At 45.6% G+C, this 15,991-nt stretch overlaps 1 protein-coding gene across 2 annotated transcripts in view; it reads right to left on the bottom strand.

The window, feature by feature from the left end:
- Window positions 1-15,991, bottom strand: part of NRXN3 (neurexin 3) — a 1,356,989-nt gene that overhangs the window by 964,348 nt on the left and 376,650 nt on the right. For both annotated transcript variants that reach the window (XM_026651477.1, XM_029911473.1), the window contains exons 6-7: window positions 12,802-13,240; window positions 7,640-8,023 (exon numbers count right to left, since the gene is read on the bottom strand). In XM_026651477.1, coding sequence (XP_026507262.1) covers window positions 7,640-8,023; window positions 12,802-13,240 — 823 coding nt within the window. The remainder of the gene's footprint in view (window positions 1-7,639; window positions 8,024-12,801; window positions 13,241-15,991) is intronic.

Genomic DNA, 15,991 nt, shown 5'->3' with positions numbered 1-15,991 from the left:
GAGGAAATATGCTATCCTTTTAATCTGAGGAGTTCCTTGAGTCAGTTTTAGCAGAGTCTGCTCTGGTGTCACGCAGGAGAAACAGTTCCACAAGTTGGCCTGACACTGATGAGAGGAGGGTTGGGGGAAAAGTTTCCTTGGGCTATTAGGTGGTTTGAAAGAAAGGAAATTAAAATACCCACCCATAAAGACAAAAGTGTTTGGAACCAAGTGCTGAGAGAGAGAAAGAGAGAGAGAAGCTGCACTAGAACCTGGTGCTACCACTGCCCCTTGAGCATACGGATATCAAAAAGACCAGAGGTTACCCAGGGGTACATCTTCCACTACTGCCCTGTCCTGAGACCCCAAAACCTAGAGAGCTCTGGCCCAAACCTTGGATGTTCACCGTGCTCAGTGACCAGCCTTGCATCACCAAAATCCCCACCCCACTCCTGACATCTGCTCTTCCTCTCATGGAGATCAGAAATAGTCTTTCCCTCGACTAGTCTGTTTGGCTTCACTAAATCCTGCCTTTGGCTGTATATACTCTCTGCAGCTCCAAATAGGGTGGAGCAGAGCTCTGGTGGCCACATACCTCCCCCAGCTACACGCACAACACTCCACTCAAAGTCTTGTTCTGATTAGGAATTCCTGTATCCTTTGCCCCCCTTGCTCTTTCCCTCCCTCCTCTCTTTATTTGCATGCACTCACTCTGTATAAACATGATTTTGAAGCTGACTCGTAGATACAGCAACACGCCCAAGGCATGCTAAGCACTGGATTCGCAACACTGAATCCCAGCTCTCAGTAACCTCATGCTAAGGATAAAGCCAGCCCCCTCCGGGGGCAATAGGAACCTCCTCTTTTGTTACTGTGTGTTAGAAACTGTAAGGCTGTTCTGACAAAAGGGTCCCAATCCTGCAAGTCAAGGGAATTTAGGAGTGCTCAGCACCTTGAAAGTGGCATTCAGCACCTCACAGGATCCTTCCTTTTGCGATGGGCCCACAGCAAAGCAGCTACAGTTCTAGTTTCTATGTATCTAGGTGTTTATGCCACACTCCTCACTGTGGTAGCTGAGCTGTGTGGCACTGTCAAACTCCAGTCTGCCTCTTTCTCTAGAGTAGGGACAGATGCCTCCAGCTCCTACAGTACATACAGCATATTTCATCACAACAGAAATTCACACCTAGCATCAAGAGGCATGTTATCACGTTGATAAACCAACTGAGCACCCCTTTGTGACTCTGCCTCAGCCAGGAATTGAGTAGTGTCACAGGGCAACGGCCCCTTTCTGAGGAGTCAGGGCCTAGTCTGCCAGTCCTTATGAAGTAACTGGGTGCCCTAGGTAACCAATTAATGATTAATTAGTACCTAATAGAGGTTATCCAAGCTCAGGTGGGAGGTACTTAGGTACTTACATGGCCCCCACAGTATCTGAGTATCTAGCTAACTTTAATAGATTTATCCTCACAACACCCCTGTGAGGTGGAGACGTGCTATTATCCCCACTTAACAAATGGGGATGTGAGGCACAGACTAAGTGTCTTGCCGAGGGTCATAGGTTTTTGTTGGTGGAGGAGGAATTGAACCAATGCTCCCACTGCCTAAGCTAGTACTCTAACTATTGGGCCTTCCGTCCTCTCTGCTAATGACTGCTGAATCTCTAAAGGTTCAGAGATTCATCCAAAAGTTCAAATGCTTATTGCAATCCCTTCACTCCACAGGACTCATGAGAACAGTCCTTCTTGCACATGATTTCCAGGACTACTCTACCACAGTGGTTTGGGCTAGTTTGAGAATATCACAAGTGCAGCCTTTCCCTGGGTGTTTTGATATTTCTGATGGAAAACAGAAAACTCAGATGTGTGAGACCTTAACTAAAATCAATCACACCGAAGACCCACATTGAAACATGATCTCAGACGTCAGTCAGTTCAAGTTCAACATGAAGGCTGAGGTTGGTTCTTGTTTATCCAAACTGCTTTATCTTGACCCAATTTACTCTGAGGTCCTCAAGTAAAACTGAGCGGTTTCAGTGACAAATGATTCTGATAGAAGTTTTACCTGTGAAAAACCTTCAGGATTTGGTCCTCAGACACGACTCTTCTGTTTTAATTTGGCTAGTTCACCAGCATATTGCATGTGGAACAATATATATTACAGGGACTAACCCAATCTAGCTATCAGCCTTTACCCCATACTCTTTACTGGAGTTGCTGAACACAGGGGTATCCTGTCCTGGATGACAGACACACTAGAACAGAATAGGTCTTTGTCATTTCTAAGTCTAACTCCTCTATACGATCCCAGCACCTATCCCTGGAGGATCTTTCTTTACCTTCAGCAGCTGTTGCACTTTGGGCCTGAAAGTGCTTTTGTCTAATTTTCAACTCCCTGCAGCAGTGAAGCCAACTGAATATTGTTACACTCCCTTCCCTCTCCCCAGGACTAAAGACTGACTACAGTGAGTCAGGCTGTTCTTCCCAAGCGCATGTTTCAAATTCTGCCATCCACTGCCAGCAGTTGAGGCTAGTCATTTATTTAAAGCCCAGTCCTGCCCTGGCTACATTTTGCCTTTGCTGTCCTATATATCCTGTTCACCCCAACCCTGAGGCAGCTCCCCAGTTCCTGTGCTCAGTAGGGAGGGTAGCAACATTGCCCTCCATGGTGCCTGAGCCACAGGCCAACTGACAGCTGGATTTACAGTCACCTTTGGGTGTCAGGGCATAAAAGTTAGTCATGTATCGGCAGTTCTATTTCTGTTTGTCATGCAGGCAAAATCATTGCGTCATGATGCTACGTCCTGAGATCAAGCAGTTGTGTCAGTATGTGATGAAGCTGTGATGTGACCTCATGATACAGATAACGTGGAGTCATCACAACATGATTCAGCCTGCAGGGCTTTGTTGTGTGAGCAGTTTTTCAGTTCCAGTCCCTGTGCGATCCCTTCCCTTGAGCTTCACCTTGAGCTGCAAAGTAAAACTCAGTTGAAACAGACAACTTCTGTCTGATTTGGGGTTGAAACCAACATAGCCTGCACTGTTTCCATTTATAACCATTACTGCATTTCCAGACTTCAGGTCCCCCGCAGCTAACATTTCTGCAACTTATCCCCAGCCCCACGCCCACCAAAAGATTTATGACCCTTAGACAGCCTCTAGGAGATACAATCAACAATATTACTGAGAACTTCATGTTTCCACAGCAGTACACATGCATTCATTCATTTATCCTCTCAGACCAGTCTGACGCTGGCCCAAATTTGCCTGGCTCTGGATGTCATTACACACATTTCACCCAACTATAGATTTGATGCCAACAGGTAGCTCTGGATTCTGACTCCTGCAAGCTGATGACAGGGACTTGTGGGAATCAGGAATGTCTTGCGAGTTTTATCACAGTGTTGATCACTCCAGGGTATAACACATTGCCACAAATAAAAAGTAAGGACAAGCAGAAAGTCAGAGTTTGATCCTACCACAACAAGGAAGCAATGAATTTATGGTGTGGTGCTTCCCTGACGCAGCACCACTCAAAATGGCAGCATGCACTCGGAAGTAGGTAGGTCAGGAGAATTCTCAAACCCCTGTTCAGAAAACCCACTTCTGCAGTCATCTAACCTGGTAAAGTGTATGGGGGAAGCTTCAGGACAGACATTACGCATAGATGATAAACATGACTGCCTAGGGTGCTGAATTTTTAGGGGTCCAGTCAAACAGGGTGACTTTGAGACACCTGTTCCTTTAAGGGCACACATGCAGCACTAGGAGCACCAGCAGTAGCCAGGGTGAGACTGGGCACCAAACTGTGTAGTGCTGGCCTTGGAAGTTGTACCATTAAGAATAAATCTTGCATGTCTAAAGCCTAAAAATCCCAACTGCCCTGCAGGGAGAATTCTATTGATCTACAGCAGGGGTCTCAAACACGCATGCGTCCCACGGAGTTATTTGCTGCGGCCCGCCAAGCTCCCCGTCCCCCCGGAGTTATTTCCTGCAGCCACCAAGCTCCCCGCACCTTCCCCCGGAGTTACTTCCTGTGGCCACCAAGCTCCCCTCACTCCCTGCCCCCCTTCCTCCCCAGCGCGCTGCATCCCTGCTCCTCTGCCTACCTCCAGGCGCTTCCCGCTGCCAAACAGCTGTTTGGCAGTGCTTAGCGTTTTCCAGGAGGGAGGGGGAGGAGCGGGGAGCTACATGCTCAGGGGAGGAGGCAGAGAAAAGTCGGGGCAGGGGCGGGGACTTTGGGGAAGGGGTTGGAATGGGGGCAGGGAAGGGGTGGGAAGAGGCATGGCGGGGCGGGGCCTCATGGAAGGGGTGGAATGGGGGCGGGGCCAGGGGCGGGGGGGGGCGCTTTTGTATCTTTGTATGAAAAGGTGTCAATGATGCGGCCCTCGGGCCAATGTACTAGTCCTTATGTGGCCCTCATGGTGATTTGAGTTTGAGATCCCTGATCTACAGTGAGTTCCTGTTAAAGAAAATCCTTCCCCTCCTGCAGAGCAGGTGAATTGCAAAGCCGCAGGACTGTACAGTGCTTTACACACAGTATCTAATTCATCCCCACAACCTGCACTGCAGGTGATTCAGTATTATCATCTCCAATAAAGATAGGAAAATTAAGGCACAGCGAGGGGAGTGACTTTCCCAAGGTCACACAGGACATCCATGACTGTGCTGGGAACAGAACCCAAAGTCCTGATCCCCAGACATGTGGTCCAATCACTAGACTGTGCTACGAAGTGGGGGAGGCCAGGAGGGCAAAAACGGACGAAAGCCCTACGATTCTGCCAAAAATCCATTGCTGTGTCTCAGCAAGTGCACTTCAGCCACACTCCAGTCCTAATAGCCAAATATTACTGAGAAATTGATCTCAATAAAAAGTAACATTACCAAAGGGAAGTTCCATTTTCTTTGTTAAGTGGGCCTACTGCCATCAATTTTTTTTTCACTCGGCCAGCTTATTCTGAGCACGGCACCGGGCACAATACAGGGGCAAAAACAATTAATGGAACCGTCTGGGATTTGAACAGTGTATAGATCAAATGTCTTTTATTTGCTAAGCTCTGTCTCATTTGGCCTAGAATGGATGTCTCTTGGCTGCCTGCACTGGCAATAATTTTGCCTCATATATCCCCAATCAGACGCCTTAAAATGATCAGACAGAACTAGCAACAATGAGAAGAAGGTGCAGTGACATTCGTTGTACTTGAGAAATTAATGACTATCTCCTACAGATTTGCCCTTGGCACAGGTGAGTTTGGAGGCACCTTGTCACTAGTTTCAGAGTGGTAGCCGTGTTAGTCTGTATCAGCAAAAAGAACGAGGAGTACTTGTGGCACCTTAGAGACTAACAAATGTATTTGGGCAGAAGCTTTCATGGGCTATACACTAGTGTTGTCACTAGTGTTGTGATAACTGGGCCTAAAAATTTACCCTAATTGTGAGGTCACCTGCAGAACTGTGAGAAAGTTTAGTAAGTGTCTCAATAACCTATGGCAACAAATGTTGATAAGAAAAGGTGCAACAGGGAGGCAGGGCTGAATTAGTTCAAACAAAAAGGCCTCCTGATACAATTCAAGGACTGTGTTGAGATCATGTCTGGTAAACAAGAAAAATGAGGGACCAGAAATCAATCAACCAAAATTGGTGTATCAAAAATTAGGTCTAACTAGTGGACAAAATAATGAGGGGATAAGCTATTTCCCCCTCACTCCTTTTTGGGGTCCTTAACATCAGAGAGACTTTAAAATGGAAATTGGTGGAGGGATGGAAGCAAGCACAATGCTGGCTCACTGGAAGATCAGAGAAGGGGAAGGAGAAGCTTCATAATCATGGCCGCCACCCTCACCGTCTCCTGGAAGCCCAGACTTTCTTCATCTAATCCTGAGAGATGTCCTGACCAGACCAGAGAAAGGGACCCAGATGACATTGCTACCTCCACCAGCTTCAGCTGAATCTCAACCACCACCTGGGATGAGAGACTTTGTCTCTCCCACCTCTGCCCTGTGTCCTTTCCCTTCACTACCATATTTCTTCTCTTTCCTATCCCTTTTCTTTTGCATTCTGTCTAATTAGAATCTGGCTTGGCCAGCCAAGACTGTATTTTCTGCATCACTGCTGTAAGCCTGTGACCAGAAAAAGGCAGCTAAATGCACAGTCCTAAACAGTCCGACAGTGCTACACGTTTGCCAGATCTCGGGGTGGCTAATAAGACCATATGCTGGGCCAGTGTTTTTCCAGCAGAGAGACTGCAAGTGAGAGTCAACACCAGTGACAGAAACTTCGTTTTCTATCTTTGCCCGGTTTTTTCTTCCCTCTTGTGTGTGTTTGTCTTGTTTTGTCTTTGAAGAAATGGGCTCGGACTTTAACTACAACAGTAATAACAACAGTCCATCTCAACTATCTTTTTCTCTTCCCCCCCAAAAGAACAGTTATTACCATCAAAGAGCCTGTCAAATAAGTGGTGTTTCCTTCTAAAAACTCTCTACAGTTAAAGTGAAAGGGAACAAGGGATACTTTACATGTCAAATACTTTAATCCTTTCCCCTCTTCTTTGTATATCTTTAATAAAAGGTTAAACAGATGTTTAATGGTGTGTTTGCCATGGTACAAAGCAGGTTGAGGTCTCTGTATACCAAACCCTGAGGCTTGTTTAACAGTGCTTAATGTTGGACAGTGACTGAGTCATGTTAACACCTTTAACTCTCTGGGTCCATTTATTCCATCTAAATTAATACAGCACTACAGTACTCCATTGGGTGGCTCTACCAGCAACTCAGCCATCAGTGCAGGCTGACGAAGGAGAGAGAGACAGACGGGGATACCTTGTCTTTCAACCAAGCCTGTGCTAAAGCAAAAGGATCAGCAGGCCCCAGCCTGCACATGGGACTGCTACCAACAAACCACCCGGAACTCATCACACACAGCCACATTTTGTGCCCCAACAGATGAAAGACAGAACTCGGAGAGGGAGAGACACTGAACTTGGGGAAAAGAGACCTCAGAACTGAGAAGAAGGATCCCCACTCCCCAGGGTATCATCAGCTCAGATGACAGTAAGGGCTGGTCTACACCCAGCCGCTAGTTCGGCGGCTGGGGATCGAAGTTCTGGGTTCGACTTATCGCGTCTGGTCTGGACGCGATAAGTCGAACCAGGAAGTGCTCGCCGTCGACTGCGGTACTCCAGCTCGGCGAGAGGAGTACCGCGGAGTCGACGGGGAGCCTGCCTGCCGCGTGTGGACCGCGTCTGAACCGCGGTAAGTTCGAACTAAGGTATGTCGACTTCAGCTACATTATTCACGTAGCTGAAGTTGCGTACCTTAGTTCGACTTGGGGGGTTAGTGTAGACCAGGCCTAAGATTAACTGGTCCTTTGGGCAGAGGGTGAGGGGGAACCATCTTAGAAGTAAGGCTCCCTGGTAATTTGGGTAGGGATTGGCACTATCAAATGGGAGTGGAGTTTCCTTTGTACTCAGGGTGGTGAGGACCATTGGGTGGGAGAGACTCAGATCCCACTGAGCCATCAAAGCGAGGAGAAAAGTCCTTGGAGCTTGGGGGCACCATCGGAATAACCGAACTTTAAATCCAGGAGTAGCACAGTCTTGTCCCTGCTGAGCTCCTACACACGCCCAGTTTGGTAAGCATGATCTCAAAGCACACTTGACTTACCCCGCTCACATGTTTTGCCCCAGTAGCCAGTGCCAGTGCAGTCGCAGATGAAGCGGTTCCAGCCGTCCTTGCAGAGAGCATTGTTCTTACATGGGTAACTGTCGCACTGCTTGGTGCTGAGCCGGGTGCAGGAGGATTTGACCCCGGCAGCGTTCTGCACCTCCGCCAGCTGCCGGATGTTCTTGCTCCGTCCATCGATGAACAGATCCCGGATGCAGCCTACATAACCATAGTTCAGCATGGCCGTCCAGAGCTCTGTGGGGAGGATGAGGCCTGCCCGGTTCTCAGGTAGCCCACCTAGGTACATGTCCCCTTCCAGGTCCAAGATTTCACTCTCCCCACTGGCAGTGAATGGGGTGCGCCTGCTATTCACTGATATGGTACCTGGGGCAAGAAGGAAAAGGAAACATCAGCCAACAGCTCCACTGACAGCCCAGGTCTAGTGCAGTTCCTATGGTATTTGAATGCAGGTTAAAGATGACGGTTTCAGTTGAGGAGATTGAAGATCCCCAGTAAAACACAACACTGACAGAGGAAGTTTGTCCTACGCTGCCCCTCTCCACCTCTTCCCCCCAGCCACAGCCTCTAAACTCTTCAAGGCAGGGACTGTGTGTTCATGTGTGCCTCTACAGCACAGAGCACAATGTGGTCCCAATCCTGATTAGGGATTCTAGGTGCTACAATAATACACATATTCAATAACATGGTCTTAATTCTCCTCCTGTCTTGCAGGTCTTTCTTTTTTTAAAAAAAGAGCAAAAACCCAGGAACTCAGTGTTATTCAATGGGATTCACTCTGCAAGACAGGAAATCACATAAAGTGCGGCCGGAATTAGAAGGCTCTGGGACTATATAGGATTAAAGTAAACACTACTACTAATAATACATAGCTCTTACATAATGCTATTCATCAACAGACCTCAACGCATTTTACAAAGAAAGTACCATTGTCCCCATTTCACAGATGGGAAAATGGAGACACAGAGAGGTGAAGGTGAACTCCAAAAGGGAGAGTTCTTATTATTTGTATTATAGTTGCTTCTAGGCTTCAAGCAAGATGAGAGCCCCATTGTGCAAGGCACTGTACATACATATTTTAAGAGGCAGTGCCTGCCATGAAGAGTTTACAATCAAGCAGACAAAGGGTGGAAGGGGAAAACAGAGAAGTGTAGAGACTAACACAAGGTCATCCAATGGGTCAGTGGCAGAGATAAAAGCAGAACCCAGGTCTCTGACAGGCCAGTGCAGTGCAGTCTACTAGACCACACTGCTCCTCATTCAGGACTTCAGTTATTTTTGAGATAGGGACACCAATCCGCTTTGAACTAAGAATCAGAAACTTGTTCCATCTAGCTCTAAATCATCACGTGTGATTGCCCTGTCATTAAGATACTCTATGTCCCCAGAAGGGACTGTCTATGCTTTAAGATTAATTCCAGATCACTGCATTCTTTATCCTACACCCCTAGGAGGGGGCAGGGGAGTTAGGTTAATTGAGTTTTCTGCGAGAAATTGCAGTCACATACATATGCCTTTCCCCCCCTTCAGCTGTAATACGCATCTTCTTGAACAGAGAGCAGAACGCAAACCGGGCATTTCACGTGTGTGATGTTTTGTATAACTTAGGGATAATGTCAGAGGCAGCAGAGTGTTTGAGGCAATAGAGGCGTTACAAATTAAAGGCTCAGAGAGAACTAGGGTTGTTTGATGAACCATGTTGTGTAAGTAAATTGCAGCACCACAGACATTTCCCCTTTTATATGGCAAGAGCAGAGATGTGACACAATATGGCTATATATGCAAAGGCAGCATATCACAGAGCAGCAAGGTCACAGTCCCTCTCCATCTGGCTCTGCTGCCACTGCACTTGGAACGTTGTGTTCATGTTGTGGACAGTATACTGTATTACCAAAAAGATGGAGAGAGTCAAGAGAAGGATAACAGAAATGATCAAGGGGCTAGAGAGTCTGACTTATGGGGAAAGGTTAAAAGATCAGATGAAACCTCTCTCACTTGGCCACTCAGCCATAGAGGGGGAGACATAACACAGTTTGCAAATACTGAAAAGGTGAAAACACCAAGGAAGGAGAGGAAATACCAAGGCTAAAGGTGTAAAGCAAGGAAGAAGAGGATGAAATTAAGAAAGGAAGTATGTATCTAGGCTGAGTAATAGGCTAAGCTTCTTGACTGTGAGATGCATTAGGCTCTAGAACATGAAAGTGACAGAAGACCCCTTACATGGACCTTTTAAGACCAGACTGGAAAAGCCACTGGAGGGACCAATCCAGCACTGGCCCTAGGGAGAAGGGACCAGATGAGCTAGTAGAACTTTTCCATCTCTAACATCTACGATTCTGGAAAGACAGAACAAACCTCTACCTCAGAAATCAGAAGGGCTCTTCTGCCTCATTTCTAACCCCTCAAAGGCCTCAACTGGGGGCCTGGGTAAGCGAGTGGGAGGGCCCAAAAAGGCAGCAACCAGTGAAGGCAGAGCCAGTATGGGAAACAGTACACTGATGCGACCAGACATCCAGTCTGCCAGTAAGGCTTTCAGAGTCAGCAGGGGTGGGATAACATGTGCTCTGTAGCTCAGAATTGGCCGAAAATGTTCTCTTGTAATGATGTGCAGCATTTCCCAGCTAGAAATGGTGACAGATTTCATGGACATTACCGGTAGGAGGCTGCCCTGGGGATAGAAAGGTTACAAGATACGGGAGCGGATGCTAGGAGTCCAAGTCCAAGCTGTCAGCTCTTGTCAGCATACAGTGAAGATATAGCTTTGGTTGCGTTGGCAGCCAGCACCGACTGAAGCACACGCAGAGTCAAAGGGGACTAGAGATGCCAGAGGTTATGTGAGCAGGATAACTGCCCTGCTTCCCAGCAGCCCCTTTCCTACTCTATTACCTAGTGGTAGGAAGAACTTGGACCTTTACAGGTGATTCTGCTTAGCTCAGCAGAGCTCAAAGCTTTTAACTCCTTGGGAGAACTGGAAGAAAGGAAAGAATCTAATGAGGACAGGGTACCTTATGAATGATACACAGAATGTCCAGTTCAATGGCTCAAATCTAGCCCAGATCAAAACCAGTTTTCAGTTATTAAAGTCTAACGGTTATTGGATGACCTATGTGAAATGAGTCTGTTGTTTCTCAGTCCAGTTTCTAACAGGCAGATGTCCACATCACAGAAAGCACAGGACCTAGCTGGAATCCTTGTTGGCAATCAGCAGAAAAGCCGGGAACTGAACAAACCATGGAGACTGAATTCCCTTCTCATCCCTAGCAGAGGCCTCTGAGGGCCTCAATGGGTCAATGCACACTAAAGGGTGACATGGGGGAACTCTCAGTGCTGGTGCTCCTATTACCTTTTCAGAAAGGACATCAGAGGGTAGGGCTGTCAATCCAGCACTTTTCACCAGCACAAAATTCAGTTAAAAAAAGAAAAGAACAAATCTGTTCACTGTTGTTCAACAAAACACATTTAATTTGAAGTCTTATCTCTGATCAGGTTTCAGGCAATCAATAAACCTTTCTGCTGAGCAACAAACAGGTCAGTCCTGCAATCTGCCTCCTTGGGGAGCTCAGGTGACTTCTCCTAGGGGTAATGTCAATCTCAGCTATCATAATACACCAAAATGTGCCCCTCTCAGGTTGGGTTTTAACGAGCTGTTTCAGCCAGGACTTTGCTTTTTCATCTTTTTCTTCTTACTCTGGAGTTCTTTGTCCAAGGACCAGGTATGCTCCATGCGAGCAAGCAAAACTGTAGGCAGTAATGAATGCTACTAATTGAGTTTATCCTTGCAAGTTAATTAGATTCTAGCAAATCTACAGAAATCATTTATTTATTTACGTCTTCATTTGTAAAATGCTCCTGTCGATGTCGCTAGGTGCTAATGGAATCAAATTACATACATTACAACCTAGATGGGCTCAATGTCAAACACAAAGAAACTCCTTTAAACTATCACAGAAACGACCAGCTCTTCAGACAAAGGCCTGCATAAAGAGAGAGGCTGTGCAGTGGTCCCTAAAAGTCAGCTCTTTTGAAAAATCAGGGGAAGCATATTCCCTCTGCTAAAAACACTCTGTTGCAAGCCCCAAGAAGCACAAATCTAGGACATTTATATTATGGAGATCACAGGTCAAATCTTAGACCTAACTGCAAATGTAGGCAAAATTCCCTTTACAGCAACATATGGCCAGACATTCAACTCCTGATGATCTAGGAGAAGTTCAAGCCCAACTGTTCACATATTCACAAGGATCAAATTGTAGATATGATTATTTCACTTCTTAATTTATTTTGGAGCACAACCATGAGTATATGTTAGCTTGCTCTACAACAACAGAAACAAAGAAAATACCTTTGGAGCCTATATAATATGGTGACAGGCATAATATTAAAAAATATATTCTGTTAGTTGAAATTCTAAAAGTGAGAAGCAGCAAAGAGGACTCAATCAGATATAGAAAGACTAAGAGAAGGACTTTCACTCTAAGAAACACTTTGGAAAGGGAAAGCCTTGCTAGGAATAAAGGAAGAATCCTTATTCAAACAGTGATCTGCAAGAGCATCAAAGGAAACAAGAGAATAGGGCAGTGATTGGCCAACTCCTCTCTCTCCTTTGTCCCAACAAATTTTCCACTAGTTTGGAAGTTTCTCCATGTTAATTGTGTTATCTAGTCTCCCCAGGCCCTACAAAGACCCAGGAGAGGGTGATAATATTGGGTCAGATCCTGAAGTTCTTACTCAGTTTCTACTCAGCACTTATTCCCAGTGAAGTAAATGGGAGTTAGTTGGAATAAAAAACAAGTAATAAAATTCATTACGCACTTGACCTCAAGGCTTGGCCCACCAAAAGTGACCACTGTGATGATGTACGTGATTACTGAACTAGGTGCAGATTAAATAGAGTTAAAGAGTAAGATGCTGAAGGGCTGCTTATAAAGGCTTCTTCTGTGGGGCTATTCTAAAGCTCACATTGAACACTTCATACACTGCTGGCCCTCTGAAATGCCTCCTATTCTGCTAGGTAAATTTCTTTAAGTAACATGAGTTCTTGCAAGAAAGCTACTCCCTTCTAGGAGTAAGAATTTTAAAGGACCAGGATTTTATGCTCCCCCACCAGAGGAGAGATGAACCTATTTAATATTTTATCCTCCTACCTGATCTGCCATCTCGCTGGATATCCACATGATACCACTCTCCATCATTGGCTTTCTTCTGGGTGGCTTTCACCTTGATGGTGCCGGAACCCATATCAAGCAGCAAGTAGAGGTTCCCATCTAGCAGCTCAACTGCAAAGAAGTCTACCTTGGTGTTCTTTTGGCTCCTGGCATCCTTCCTCTCCTGGGGCTTGCCATGGGTAAAGAGGATCAGGCCATTGGGCTCAGTGGTGCGGAAGTCGAAGGAAATGGAGCCCATCCGCTTGGTATTCCACTTAGGCAGACTGATATAGGCCTCTGGCGTCTCAAAGCTGATGGGATCCAGCGTGGCCACATTCTCACATGTGAATTTCACCTCCCCGTAGATCTTCATCTTGGTGTCACTGATCCTCGCCAAGCGAGACAGCTCCAGACGGATGTCGTTATTCTTATAAACAACCTGTCCGAGACAAAGATATACACCATACATCAATTCTGCAACCAATACAAATGCCTCCCAATCCCTACCAGGCATGGGAGAGAAGCACTCAAAAATGCTTTGAGGAGTGGGGATGAGACCTTGGGAGAATCTTACATGGTGACAGAGAGGGAGGACAGAGCTAGGATGGTGCCTGGAAACAACAATTTGTGCGCTATAAATACCATGGATCAGAACAGCAGAAGAGAACATTTACTGGAGGTCAGGGAGCACCACAACCCCACCACAGATATGCTGCCATTGTTGATCTAGTACATAATATACAATCTGTGGCTGAAACCATGATGCTTCATTTATATAGACCCCACTATAAAATACACGACAGGGTGTACCCTTAGTATTCACATACACAAGCTCTGTATGAAAATCTGTGCCACCACTGCTGTTTCTTTAGTAAGGTCAGTTAAACATTGGAGTGGGAGTGCTAAAATTTCATGTACATTACAGTTGCTAGGAAATATTGGTGAGTGTATCGTGGATCCTGAAGAGCCATAAGCTCCCCCCACAAAAGCAAACAAACAAAACTAGCCCTAACTTTTCTCTCACCAAGAAATCTTAAAACACTCTGTCAGTCACAAAACCTTACAACAGTTTTGTTCTGCTATCCCAGAGGCTGACATCCAGCCAGAGGGGGAGCTCAAGTAAACTAGAGACCCCTATTTCCAGAACCAGACAGACATAACAGAGGAAACAGAGGAAAGCCACGTTGGCTTATGGTATCAGGGAGATCAATCTGCAACAAACATAAAAGGATAACAGTAGGAGGGGCGGGTTGATAAAATTCTAAAGTAGATAAACCAGGAATAATTAAAAAAAGGAGAAATCTGTACCCACTTAGGACTTCACAGCTTTCACTAGGCTTCACGCAGTACCCCCTCGGAGCTTCATAATGGCATTCGAGATACAGCTCAGATCCTCCTGCTCCAAGAGAACAAACCCCTACCTCTTGAGCTAAAAGAGACACTTGATGGAAGATAGTTTTTAAGGGCCTATGACACAGTCAAGTAGTTCTGATTCCATCCAGTAGAGGGCAGTAGTGACACATAAATGTTGGCCACTTCCTTACAATATTCCTAATTATAACACTCTGCACCTTCAAAGTTCTTTAAAAATATTAATGAATTAATATCCAAAAGGGGAATGCAATTTATTTGTTAAAAGTTTACAGATAAAATATCCTTAGATGATGCCATCTCTAAACCTTGAATTTGATGATTGTGTTACAACCTCCGTGCTCTCTGTCATTTCTGTAGACTGGCTGTGTGTCATTGGGATATATGACAGTGGAGACCAAACCCTTATTTCTAATGTCAACTCTCTGTAAACCCGCTAAAAACACATTTATGCACCAATTTTATGACACAAAAGTGACACTTGCTTCCACTTCAAAAGGCAAATACAACTATTTATGACCATTTTTACTTCTTTGTGAGCTACATGGAAGGACTTGAGGTTAGACTAGATGTCCCTTGTGGTTTCTTCTAACCCTATGATTCTATGACTGAAAGGGTTGTTTTGTTTGGTTAGCTTTTGTTTAAATGGGGAACGACTCAGCTTTTCTTTCACCTTAGAAATTCATGCACTGTTTTTCCTCAAAGATTCTATGGACAACTAGAGAACTAGCAGAGGTAGAACATCACAAGTGAAAGGAGAGTGAAACTCAAGCTATGTGAGGGGGCAAGGATTTTTAGTCACATTGTTTGAAGTGTGTATGTGTGTGTAAAATTATTTAACTCCAGGCAAACACTTATGAGAAAAACTCTTTTGTGGAAGATTCACAACACTTTTGACCTCCAAGGAGTACTTCGGCAAAATAAAACAACTTTCCTGATATTTCTAATGTAAAAAACGAACACAGGAACAGGGTTTAAAAACAAAACAAACTCCCAGATCCCCTTTCTACATTATAAAGTAGCACACAAAAAAGGCCATATTCTCAGCCCTGCTCAATCCTATTTTTGCCAGTCTGGCAGCCCAGACTGGATGGAATCACGGTTTAACTCACCAGTTTAGGATTTGGCTTGCATAGTGGATTCCCAAAGTGGTGTGAAGCTCATAGAGCTGCCTTTAAGTCAACCACTCTTGGCCCCATCCTGGCAAGTGGTGAGGACTGTAGATAGGAGAGGGCATGGCCAGACTGCCCTGCTCTTTGGTGTTCCTGGGCTGGCACAGTACCCTGGGAGGCTGCTACCAGTCACACAACAGAGCAACCCTGAGGCTGCTCTAAATTGCACTAGAGGGAAAACTGGCCTAAGTCTCTTCCAGGGCTGAGGGACAGAAAGGTGGTTTGATGCCACTTTGGTTCCAACTCCTTGGGACCTGTGTTAAGTGTTGCTTCGCCAGAGCAGAGGATCTGGGCCACCAGTGACCCAGTATTTTTCCTGTGTAAATAATCTGTAAGAGACAAAACACTGTCATACCAGAATGTGTCAGGATGCTGAGTCCAGAACACACAGAAATCCTCCCAATTTGAGAATGAGACTCCTATCTTGTAATGGAATATCCCACTCCTGACTGCTTACCTGGACCTCCAGGTTGCCCTTATGAGATCTCAATCCTCACGTATCTCACCAGGTCTTCTGATGTCTTTGAACATGTGGCCATAAATAACTAGTTTCACCTGTCCTCTTCTCATTTAATCATAGTAATGATGTCCCATTCTCTAGTGCCTTCCACCTCATGGACCCATAAAGTGAGCGTCATTATCAGCTT

This window comes from Terrapene carolina, unplaced genomic scaffold (assembly GCF_002925995.2).
Source record: "Terrapene carolina triunguis isolate 2854851 unplaced genomic scaffold, T_m_triunguis-2.0 Scaffold96, whole genome shotgun sequence".
Taxonomy (NCBI): Eukaryota; Metazoa; Chordata; order Testudines; family Emydidae; genus Terrapene; species Terrapene triunguis.
The sequence above is the reverse complement of the archived record's forward strand: the minus strand, read 5'-3'. Positions and strand labels throughout refer to the sequence as shown.